General features: G+C 36.8%; 1 protein-coding gene across 1 annotated transcript in view; it reads right to left on the bottom strand.

The window, feature by feature from the left end:
* Positions 1–12528, bottom strand: part of PDE11A (phosphodiesterase 11A) — a 103743-nt gene that overhangs the window by 43243 nt on the left and 47972 nt on the right. The window contains exons 7-10 of the mRNA XM_059476152.1: positions 10850–10925; positions 9385–9452; positions 8933–9025; positions 6412–6462 (exon numbers count right to left, since the gene is read on the bottom strand). Of these exons, the coding sequence (XP_059332135.1) occupies positions 6412–6462; positions 8933–9025; positions 9385–9452; positions 10850–10925 (288 nt within the window). The remainder of the gene's footprint in view (positions 1–6411; positions 6463–8932; positions 9026–9384; positions 9453–10849; positions 10926–12528) is intronic.

The following is a 12528-nucleotide window of genomic DNA, read 5'->3' as shown; positions in this document are numbered from 1 at the left end:
ATATGCAATACAGTTGCATCACACAAATTTGTTGCAGACCTAAAGTAGAATTGTCGAAACCTTTCACAGATGTTTTAATATTTCTGTGCCCTCTTTGCAAATGCGAAACCAAAACATGAAGCAGTGCCCTGCCCTGCTAAGATGATTTGGCAACACAGGGACAAGGAACTTGCCCAGTTAAACTGCAGATCTTCAGAGGGTGGATCTGTGCTCACAACCACTGCAGCCTCCCTTGGACCCCTCCAGGGCCAACAGGCAGGGCTGGCTGCACCCAAGGGGGCAGCTCAGCGCTGGAGCCTCACCAGGCTAAAGCACTCCTGGTGAACCTTCCCTCCACAACATCCTGGAAAATTCATATTCCATTTGCCCTGGAGGAAAGGTTGTATTTTACTGTAGGAGCTCTATGTGTTCACGTGGAATAATAAATATGGCCATTTTAGAAATTTTGCAAGAGGAATCCCCTCAGTGACATTTTGCAACAGTTTAATCTCATCTTGATTACCTATGAAGCCAATAAACTCAAATGCTGAAATTTTAATAAAACTTAAACATTCAAGTTTCTGAAACCAAATTCAGAATTCTCACTAGCTTTTTCAATTACTATTCCTTGAATTAGGGTAGGCACAGTAGTATGGCACCAGTCTAGCAGGACAGCTCCAGAAATAACTCCTGAAAGGTGCTTTCCATGTCTCTGACATGAGAATGCAGAATTCATCCAACTATCTTTATTTCCAATAAAACACTTCCTGAAAGAAAATAAGCAAAAACCCTCAGGTAATATTATTTGAACTGAAAAAAACATACTCCCCTGGTGTACTCCTTTCTGCTTTGGTGAGCTGCACATTGGAGTTCCCTGACCCAGAGAAGATCAGTCTCGATTTGTCTTTTCCTTCTGCCAATTCCTCGTTTTAACTCATTTAACTCTATCCACACTGATAGGTAATGTAGTTTAACTACAAGTTTGCTGAAAAGAGATTTTTAATCAGATTAAAATCTCCACCCTAATTTCATTTGATGTCTCTAAATCCAGACATTTTACGAGAAAACACCATGAACAACCTTCCCCTACTCCACTTCTCCAAGCCATTCCCTGTTCACTGAAATTGGAAAAAAATGGAACTACAGAGCACTTATCTGAAGTCAGATGACAGCCTCACCTTTCAGAATCTAGTATAAACACTCAGTATTTTATTTTATCACTGTTTATAATTTTCAGTGTAATACATTGCAAATGTGTTCTTGACTTCTTGTTTCCATGACAACTGAAGACATGGGCACATGTTAAAGCGTACTAAATAATGTAATACAAAGAAGACCTTGGTTTGATGAACTATGAAACTCTTAACACAGTGCTTTAGTTCTTGTCTTATGTGGGAAGTTGATGTGGAAAAGGAGAGAAATTAACTGTGTTTTACATCTTGTGATCATGTACCTTTCTCAAAAAGGAAAAAGGGAACACATTTCAATATTAACATTTAAGCCCTGGTTACCTTCAAATTTTTTCTTTAGTTTTTTTCCTATTGTTGCTATTCTCAGTGGAACCTGAGCAGCTGGAAGAGCACTATGGAAAAGCTCAGTGCCAGCCAAAGGGAAGTGAGTGTGAGCAGCCTTGGAGGCCAATCTGGCAAATGCTGCAGTGTGTGAAGAGCTTTGTGTTTCCCCACACAGGAAGGGAAACACAGGGTACCAAACTGATTGACACAGCAGTGCCATAAAAAAGCAGCAATGCATAACCCCCTGTATTCTCTGGCAATGTTTCATACATGCTCCAAAACCAAGGCCAGACTGCCTTTCTGAAGTTTAGTTACTGAGGAAGACTATGAAGTAATTATTTTAAACTACTAAAATTATTTAATTACAAGCTTATAAAAGTAATTAAAGTAGTTCTAAATTGAAAGATGACATCACAGCAGAGAATAACATAGCCAAGGAATGCTTTCCCTATTGTTTCAAATATTGAAGATAAAACCAGCACAAAATTTTCATTTGTTCTCATTGTGCTGCCCATCATTATACATGTAAGGGTGCATAAGGCATGAATAACAAATGTTAAATGATACATAACTCACTCCAAGTATCAAAATCACATAGATCCATCATCTTTCGTGGATTCAACTACTTACATTGCCATATACAGTAGCAGTCTTAAAAGTTGTTTCTTTGTTTTGGTTAAAACTTTTTTCATCATTCTGTAGTTAAAGGAGTGTTTTTAAGAAAGACACAAAAGTCTCCCTGTGTGAAGGTAGATCTTAAATAGCCACATCTCAGGCTACAAAACTGAGAAATGCAGAAATTGTCATTGTTATTCATGCTACATTTTGAATTGAAGATTCTGTAAAGCAGGTGATGCATTATTTTCCACTGTGTATCTCTCCTGTGTGCTGTTTGACCTAAAAAAGGGAATCTCTCCCAGGGCTATAAATAATGCATCACAGTCATTAAATATTGATCTGGCTTATGCCATTGACAGCTGCGCAATTAGGCTCGCTTCTTAAAAATAGCTTCTTGTACATTTCCCATAATAGGACAGCGTTTACATATTCTCTTTGGAAACTACATTGGGGAAATTTAAAGGTGGTGTGTGTTTGTGGGGCTGCTTGCTAAGTCACAGGACATGTTCATTACTGTCTCATAAATCAGTAACTCTTGCTATAAATATCCTGTCCTGAACATAATTCTCCGTTCTTTACTCATGTATCTATATTTGTCTAACACATAACTATATTTAGGCTTGCAGAACCTGAATTTCAGTAAGAAAAAACCTGGCACAGGCTTGCTATGGGCTGCTACAGAATAGCTTCAATCTGAGATTAATCAGATCTCAAGTGCCTTGTCTATTCCAATGACACAAATGTTTATAGCACTAGCACTAGTACACAACAGAAATGACAGAATAGTCTTTTAAGTCTAAAATACAAGGGAGAAGTAAGTTGCCACAGTTTTTAAAATCATAGCTATTTCTAACTTCTTCTAAGTCCTTATGCATTAATTAATACAATTAATATTGATATGGGTATGATTCAATGGTGCATTGCTTTAGCTTATCCTGCCAAAATTCAGTTTGAATTTAGCATAGTTGTGTAGATTCAAGAGAGGAGAAGCATTGTGATAAACCAGGCTGAAAACTTCAGACATTCTCAGAAAAAACTGCAGTCTAGGTGGTGTTTTTTTCTTTTACTTGCAAATGCCCATGAAAAGTAAAGTTTAGTTTTTCTTCCTGTACCTGGAAGAATGGTATCAGAAATCACAGTAATGCGGCACATATAGAAAACGTAAAAAATATTATGCAGTTTGTGTGAATTTAACAGTATTTTTAATTTAAATCTTTTTTGATGCAATAATAATCTAAAGCTGAAAAATTTAAAAAATTTAAAACTATTTAGTATCCAATGGTATCATATGGTCTATTTTCATACACTCATGTTTTATATTTCCATACTGTGAACTTCCCTTTTCCAGCTCCACCACCAATAGCACTTTGCACTTTTCCCCAGATAAACATCTGGAGAAAGGTTTAATATCTTAAGGGTTTCTTATTAAGGTGGGGTTTTCTTCACTAATTCTTAGATGGGATGACAAGAAACAGAAATAAATGTTATTTATTTTACAGAACCTGGTCAGAGTGATTATGTTTAATTATTAAAAAGATGGGTATATTTGTGAATTTGTGTGTTTGTGAATTCATCCACTAACAGTAAGAAATTCCTGATGAAATTTCAGAAAAAAAAAATAAACTTTAGCTACTCTTGCTGGGCTTTCTATAGTGCAATAAAATAATTCACTGGTAAAAGCCAGAGGAAAAAGAAACTTTAGGTACACTTGAAATTTTTCACTTTTTATCAGAATATTCTCAAGATTCTGAGCAAATAAAAATTAATGGAAAACATTTTATGAAAACTATAAAAATGAGATTACAAAGAGGGAAAGAAAATCTTGTACTACAAGAGTATGTAATTATTTCCAAGATCCTGGGATCCAGTTACAGTATGTTTGGGATAATATGTGGAGAAGTTGTCAAATCCAGTGTATTGTCACTGCAAAGTCATTAATTACTGCTGGGTGTCAGTCAGGAGCCAATAGTGATCTCCTGGCATCACTCTCATTTCGATGTTTCTGTCGTGTGTGTGCCTCTGCTCTGACTGCACCAGGACATCGGGTAAATCGGAACAGACATTTGCTCTGACACCTGCCAATAAATCACCACAGAGACAGGGGACACATTGAGCCCCAAAAACCCCCAGAGGGAGGGATGGTTTATTAGCCAGTCAAGGCTAGAAGATGATCCTAATATAACAAAGGGCTTAAACAAAATATAATGATATAACAAACAGGAAAAAGAGCAGTGGTTTCAGGGTAGGATGCCTTGGGAGACCTCAGCAGGGAGGCCAGCTGTAAGCAGGGAGATGGGAGCAATTTCACCCACAGATGGATGGCCCTCTCTGGGATGAGCTCTGTGTCACAGGCCCACAGGACATGCTGGTTGTCTCTGGGTTTTTGTTCTTTTGTTTTGTTTATATCCAGTGGTGCAAAAACATTAACAAAAACTACTTCAGAGAAATTTTGTCAGGAATTGAAAGTGAGACAACTGGATATAGACATAGAGAAGGGACAATTTAACTGAAAAAAATAGCCTAACTTACTTTAGGCATAGCTTCGTTATGTTCCTTATTTTCTCATCTATGTTCTTTATATGACGTGTCTTTTGGAGTTCTATCTTTTGGAATTATTAATGAATAAATGCTTTTAATTTCCTTTTAACTTATTATTAGACATTAAATGGATAGTTGCATGCCTTCAAGGCAAATGGATAATGAAAAGACATCTCTTTGTCATGAAGTCACCTGGGAAAACAAGTAGAATAGCTTCTCATCACATGAGCATCTGAGTCCAAAGAGAAACATAGCAGGCTGTTATTGCAACTACAGAGGCAATGAAGGAGAGTTGTCTTTCAATGGCTGACAGAAATCAAGTATGGCCCTCTTGTACATACAAAGATACTGATGGAATCCTGATAGTCATAGAAACTGTATTACAGATGTGTATTCTAAGGTAAATGAAAATACAAAAGCAAAACAGAAAATTGATGGTCCTTTACCCTTTTCTTTCCTCTTTCTCAACAGTGTTTGGTTCTTTTTGCCAAGCACTAAATACAACTTACTGCACACACAAAAGTAGTTCTTGTAGTGTTGGATGATCTTCAAGCATGCTGATTCCAGCCACACTTCAGTAATGTCATCTTCAGCATACGCAAGTGTGGGTAATTGTACCAGTAACTACAGGGAAGGGAGAATATTACAGCCTTATCACCAGGTATCAATACAGATACCAGGCACAGCCATCATCTGGGCAATAATCTGCAAACTCATTAACTAGCAAGAGCTGCCCTTCCTCAGCCCAGATCACTCAGCAGGATCAGCTCTATGCCAGCCGTGTGTGCCCCCTTTCACCACAGCCATCTCTGTGGTGCAGAAAGCAGGGTGCAGCCTGACAGCCAAGTGTCAAAATAAGCACCCAACAGCTATTATTCAGCTGGACAGATGCCAGAGCTCCAGAGCAGGGAGTGCCATCAATGTGGAGTCACAGCAGTCCAGATCTCCTTCCCAGGCCTCACTACAGTCTCTGATGCACTGTGTGTCCAGGAGACCAACAGTGATACCCACCATGGGAGCCTCCTATGGGAGCTTTGAGGAGTCCTCTACCAGTATTGCCTCCTCATAGCCAAGGGAAGCATCACCAAATTTCCCAAGTGTCTCCTCAAGCAGGAAAAGACAAACAGTCTATCACAAAAGCAGCACTGGAGTGCTGGCAGTGATGAAAGATCAAGGGCACTGTTCTCCCCACTTTCTAGCCCACGGCAAGGCACGATTCAGTGAGAATATGGAGAACATGTAGTTATTGGTCCCTACCAATGCTACACTCAGAACACATCACTTTCACATTCTGCCAAGGGTGCTTACAGGAGTTAGAAGATCCCTCACATACCTGTCCAGCCTTCGGAGCCTATGCACAATCTGGATAGTGAATGCTCCACTTCTTTAGCAAACACAGGGCAGCTTCCACACTGTAAGCATGTAAAGTCTCAGTTCTCTAGTCTCCCTCTCATCTCCTACATGGTACGACTTCCCTGTGGTGGTTTCTGCTGAGGAGGCCACCAAGCCTGCACTGACATGCAGTTCCAGTAGCTGGTGCTGGGACAATGGGACTTTGATGCTGTGCACTGCAGCTCTTTATCCTCTTTATCCCTTTTCCACCTTCCTTGCTTAACAGCCTTATGTGTAATATACACATTGTAAATAATTTTTAATTAAGATTTTCTGTTTATGATGTAAAACTTCTCTCAGATAATCTCGACAAATATGAATTTACAGTTATAGTTTCAGAAATTAGTATATAAAAAAACTTAAATTTTACCTTGAATTTATCAACTTCTGCCTTCGAACATGTTGCGTGATAAGACAACACCTGCCCCAGAACAAAAGATAAAACCCATTTTAGTACACTTGTCAAGTAGCAATACCAGGGCTCTGTACTGCAGTCTACTCAGCTATGTTTAAAGCAAATTTTATGAGCATTTGTGTGATAATTCTGTTCTAACTGACAGCATGTAATAGCTAATTACAGGTTATCAGGCATACATCTGGCAGTTATACTGCAAGGAATTTTATAGGGAATAATGAACAGTAAGTAATTTAATATTATAAGGATTCCTACATTCCTCTCCTGAAGTTCAGCAATCAAAAGAGAAAGAATTTAATGTAAAAATAACAGTAGATTTATGGACTTTTAATAATGCCTTTTCCTATACTGAAAAGCTTTAATGCCTATACTAGTGGCACATTGCTGCTTCGAAATATCAGCACCTCTGTGCTGTATCTGACATTCTCCTCAATACCATTCTGCAGAGAGCAGCATCAAATAAAATGTACAAAGTACTGCTCACCTGCTCTTGTGAGGGAGCTCCCAGAGCCAGAGCACTCCCAGCAAGGACAGGTCCTTCCCCACATGCAACACCAGACCTGCTGACGTGCTGCAGCTTTGGTACAGGCTTCTCACTTGGAAATAATTTTCATCTATGAATGTCTCTGTTATTCATACAAACACCTAAACTGTGTCTCATGGGCTGTTGATTTGCAACACCTTGTGGCACTAAGTCCCAAGACATTTTTACTCTTTTCAGTTTTAGGGATGCCACCTTTTACAGTAACAGGAATTCATTCCTGCACTATAAAAGAATAAATAAAAACCATAAACTCATTTGTTCTGTACATCATGTCCTTTCTCAAATAGTATCTATTTTTCTGCCTGACCATGCTGCAGCTTCTCCCAGAAACTGGTAAGATTAGTCAAATTATATCTTATGCTATGACAGATTACATTTAACAACTAAATTCTCCTTGATCTGTATTCATTATATCTCTTTAGGTTTTAACAGTCTTCCTAAGGATTTATTATTCTAATCTTTAAATAAATTTGCAAATGTTGTGTTCTTAGTATAAAAAAAGTATTTAGCCTGGCTTTGAATCATGGCAGACTTTTCTGATAATTTATTTATGTTTTGCTCTTCTATTTATTAGTCAATCTTATCAGAATATTTTATGAAAACCTGTATCAGTATATATTGATAAGAATCTTATTATGATATATAACAAGTTCATTTATTTTACATCTGATATCAATGTAATTTTCAAGTAACATTTATTGCCATTTTAGCTAAATACATAAATACTAACGAAGTATTCTATTAGTGAAAATCCACAGTCCCTCATCTCATACCATTCTAGTGTTCAGTACTTTTCTCCTGCATCTTCCATCACTTTATGCAAATATAATCGGAAGCTGTTGCCCATTTATAGAAAGAATTACTCTTAATTGAAGATTAATGGCTATTTATCAAATCTATACTCTACATGTAAGCTATATGGTTATTAGTCCTTTTTTATATCAAAGAAAGATTCTGTACTTTAAACTAAAAATATTTAATTTTCTTTTATTTCAGTAGCAAATAAACTTCTATGTGAAGTTTCATCCTTATATATCTGTGTGTGACATCTAGCACTGCTTGCTTTTCTTGCCAGGAGGAGCACTCATTCTTAGGTGTCATATTCCACAAATACCTGGGACATACGAAGAGTTATCCATGACTATGACATGTAAAGTGTAAGGGATCTTGCAGGAGCCTGAAAAGGTAAGCTTTTAACTTTTCTTCCTACATGGGTAGATATATAAAAATAATAAAGAAAGTTGCTTATGCTTAGGATTTCCAACACAAGGGTCTTACTGGCTTTGGAAAGCCTTAACAGGCCTGTGTGCAGCACAGGATGCAACCCCACTATGCAGATTAATGTCTCAAACCCCAAAGCAAAGGAAAAAAAAGCCTCTTTACAGTAATTCAGTTGGGTTTGATTTTTCTTTTAATAGAAAGAATTTCATATCTCATTCAGGCCAATGTTATTTTTGTGGTTCTTATTGTAATGGTAAGTATGGGAGAAACTCAAAGGAATTACACAGGTAAAAGGTGCACACATCAGGGATAAGTAGATGAGTTTCTTCTCTTATCACATGTGAAATTTAAAACAATACCAATATCTTAGTGATGTTACCCTTTCCTCCGAGCAATGTTTTAAGATTAATCAGTCTTGCATAATGCTTTTTTTGAGAGATCTGAAATTTCATTCAAACTGCTCTTAATTATTGTTGTAGTAGGAATAATGTAAATTTCTTAAGCTATCCTCAAAACTTCTGGCTTTTTTCTCACCAAGATTATTTTTCATGTGATAATGTTTAAAATCTCCAGATATATAATAGACCACTGTTCTACATTGTTGAATTTCATTGGAGAAGTTTAGATAATCATAGTTTTTAAAAATAGAGTGGGCTTCTTTACATATGAGAGTTAGGAGCAAGAAAAGGTTTCACAAAGATGTACACATACATCAAGAGCCACAGACTGTTTTGCCCAGGATTTCTTCACTTGGTCATACATAATTGTGTTGTTGATACCCAGGCCACAAAAAATAACAAAAGCCTAAAATTTAAAAAGAGAAAAATGAGAGTCAATTATGAATCAGTTATAATACAAGCACAAAGATGAACATTGGCTTAATCATTAGAAGAAATTGCATGAAAATATTAGGAATAATCATGTTTAAGCAGGTTATTTTAAGAATGCAGGTGAGTCACTGGCCTCCAGATGAGAGATTAGATGCCAGAAACTTGTTTTAATTAGGATGCCACCTTCTAAGTGAGGATTTCTGAGAATTATTGTCAAACTGCAAATATAGACAAGCTATTCTCCCCTCATCCCTGGAGTGGACTGAAACAGATTACTGAGAAATACCAAGTGCTACTGAAATGTATGGTAATGCTGAACTGAATGCCTCTTACTTCAAACAGTCGCTGGTCAGCGTCGTCAAAGGATTTCCCATCAAGCCTGTTCAACACTTGAGCTACCCCTTTAGAAAGAGTTAATATGAGTTAATATCTTCATTCATTAATGCACAATGCAGAATGTTTTATTCATTGGTAAAATGTAAACCACATATTTCAAACTGAAAAGCAAAATGCAAATATTTATTCTGAAAATAATTAGACACAGATGTGCAATAATTTGATTGTTTTGATACTTGTGCTTTCAGCTGTTATGCTTTACTCTCTAAGTGTAATACTGCAAATCTAAAAGTTACTCACAGTGCTTTTCACAAAAGGTTAAAGATCTATTTGAGAAATATCTTGATCACTTCACTTCACTTTGCTAACAGCAATCACATAAGTTTGTCCTAAAAATTTGGAGTTACAATTACAATTTACTAAATCAGTACCTTCATTCCTAAAATCTTAGTTAGTTTAGCATCACCTGGGTATATAAACCCTTTTATACTCATGACTGGTTCATTAATTTACTGAGCCAATGAAAAAATGCATTTTCTGAACTAATGCTGGTTTCTACAACAAACATTTCTATTTCATTTAGCTACAATAAGCCCTTAGAAAAATACCGTAAGAGCAATCCACTGTCAAGAGTTCAAATTATTTCTCATTCTTGAAGATACGGCACAGTTCACAACAAACAACAAGATGTGTTTTTAAAGGCACAACTCCCACGTCACCTCTGCTAAAGAAGCTCAAAAAGCCAGCATGACACCAAGTGCCTTCAGCAGTGCACTTCTGATCTCAGCTCTCCCTGGCAGCCACAAGGCACAGGCATCTACTCTTGCCCTGCCAGTGTAAATTGTGATTGCTTTGACGTCAGTTCTGAGGAGCATTAGCACAGGAATCTGGCACTGTTATTTACAAGCACTCCTTTTTGTGCCAAAAGCAGGTAATAACACAGGGCCAACTGCTGGGGTAGCATAGCTGCAAAGAATCCTATCAAAGATCCTCTGAAACTCTGTCACATCGTGATCCAGCAACCAGCACTGCAATGGCCAACTCTGACCACTGCCAAGCCCCTCCAGCAAATCTTCCCTGACTGCACCCAGAGTTTATCATTAGGGGGAAATGAACACTTAGCTTGACTGCAGACAGTTGCCTGTGTACTAAAGAAGGAAACCCAAGGAAATCATCAATGCAGATAAAACATTTTTCACTAATATGGTTAGAATTACTGTTTTCATCTTATTATAGTTGAGTACAATATATAACTTAACAACAACACAGCTGGAAAGCTGAAAAAGTCCATACAGTATCCAAGTCAAAACATCCCTTCTTGGATACTTAGCATGCATCCTAGGTACTGTAACTTCTTAACAATATTCAGCTTGGAAAAAGAAGGTAAAGGAACATAGAATTAAAAAGATAAAACTAAATTTACATTAGCACAAAAATTACGCAGCCATGAGGGAAGTCTTACCAATTATTTGGTGGGTGCTGTTCCATATTGGAACACAAAGAACAGATCTTATGTGAAAGCCAGAAATTTGGTCAGCCTAAAATGTAGAAATGAGAGCTTCCATTAGTGATGCTGTTTTCATTTTTTAAAATCATAGTAATAGAAATGTCAAGAAGTAAGTTTACATTATAAATGTCATTTCATATGAATCAGCTCTCAGAAGAAAATCTGCGGAAATTTCATCCACAGTAACCAAAAGTCATAGGGATGATTCTAAAAATTGCCGAAAAATATAAAAACATTGGCATCTTTGCCACATTAAGCTTGCACTATTTGACTCTGATTTGGCACTAAAGACAAACTATAATTGAGGCAATATCCAGACAAATTTTGGATTACTTACACTGGTGGATTAGTAGAGATAACTTTCACTGAACAAGTTTGGCTTAGAAGTACCCTTCCCAATTCTCAAACTGAAATGGCACTTAGCGAGGCAGCTGTAGAAGGAGGCTTACAGGAAATACACATTTTCAGAAGAAAGGTGAAAGTAAGTAGGGAATTGGGCAGAAGTGAAAGTTAGTAAAAAAGATGAGGATGGAGTCAAACCCTAGATTTGAGATAAATGGTCCTTTTGTTCCAATGAAAATTTACTGCCTCATTTATTGTTTTCTAGCTAATACAGTATACAACTTCACAATTTATTTCAAATTTCACTGATTCTCTCTTTTCTACAATTAGTAACATTATTCTTTAGTGTCACTGCATTGAAATGTGAAAACAGTTTTTCAAAAGAGATCAGAGAATGGAATGGGTCCACTCAGAGAAGATCAGGAGATGTTCTTTTACTAAAACTGCCACTGCTACAGGCAATGTTTAATAGAAGAAAATTAAAAGACCAGCATTAATTCATATATGGGAAGCAGGATGGGATCACTGTGATGTCCTAGCTAGCAAAAGATGTAACTCAGGTTTAAATTAGATTACTGCCTATTTGTACATACTCAGAACTCATCACTGAAACTGGTGTGGAGTGCCACCTAAAATCCATGGGAATGGGGCAATAGTTGATTAAAATGTATGTCTTGAAATGAACTTTTGCATTAAATTCTTGATGAATGAATTGAAAATAGAGCATCAACATTTGCAGATGAGAAATGGTGTTCTGAGAAAAAAATAAGAGATGATTTTCAACTGATGCAGAGAACAGAATTTCTGTTCATAACTATAAGTACATGTTTGATTCTAAGTAATAAGGGATACTATGTTCCTCTTACTACTCTTGTCTGTAGAAATAATTGAGTAGAAAGACTGAATTTAAGAATTAAATTTTCATAGGAACCCATCAAAAGAAAATTATTATTGCCCTTTGTATCATTTGCTTTATATATATTGGGTAGTGCCTCCAACTTGGAAAGAACTAACTGTGAAACAAATAAGAGATAGCTGAATTATTCAGGAGATGATATAATACAAGTACAATTGCAAACATCAAGGACTGGCATGCTTTAAGTTAGCATATCTAAACACCCCAGGCATTAATTGTACTTGCAATTCTGAACAGATTACCATCAATGCAGTTTTCTTTTATATTTCTACAGCAGGCTCCTTTTATGTTTTCTTGTTTCAAAAAATTCTGCTGGTTTGAGAGATAATCCCTTTAATGACACATGGAATAAAACTGGAACCAAGCAAACTCTCAA

The sequence above is a fragment of the Ammospiza nelsoni genome, chromosome 7 (assembly GCF_027579445.1).
Source record: "Ammospiza nelsoni isolate bAmmNel1 chromosome 7, bAmmNel1.pri, whole genome shotgun sequence".
NCBI classification, from domain to species: Eukaryota; Metazoa; Chordata; class Aves; order Passeriformes; family Passerellidae; genus Ammospiza; species Ammospiza nelsoni.
The sequence above is the reverse complement of the archived record's forward strand: the minus strand, read 5'-3'. Positions and strand labels throughout refer to the sequence as shown.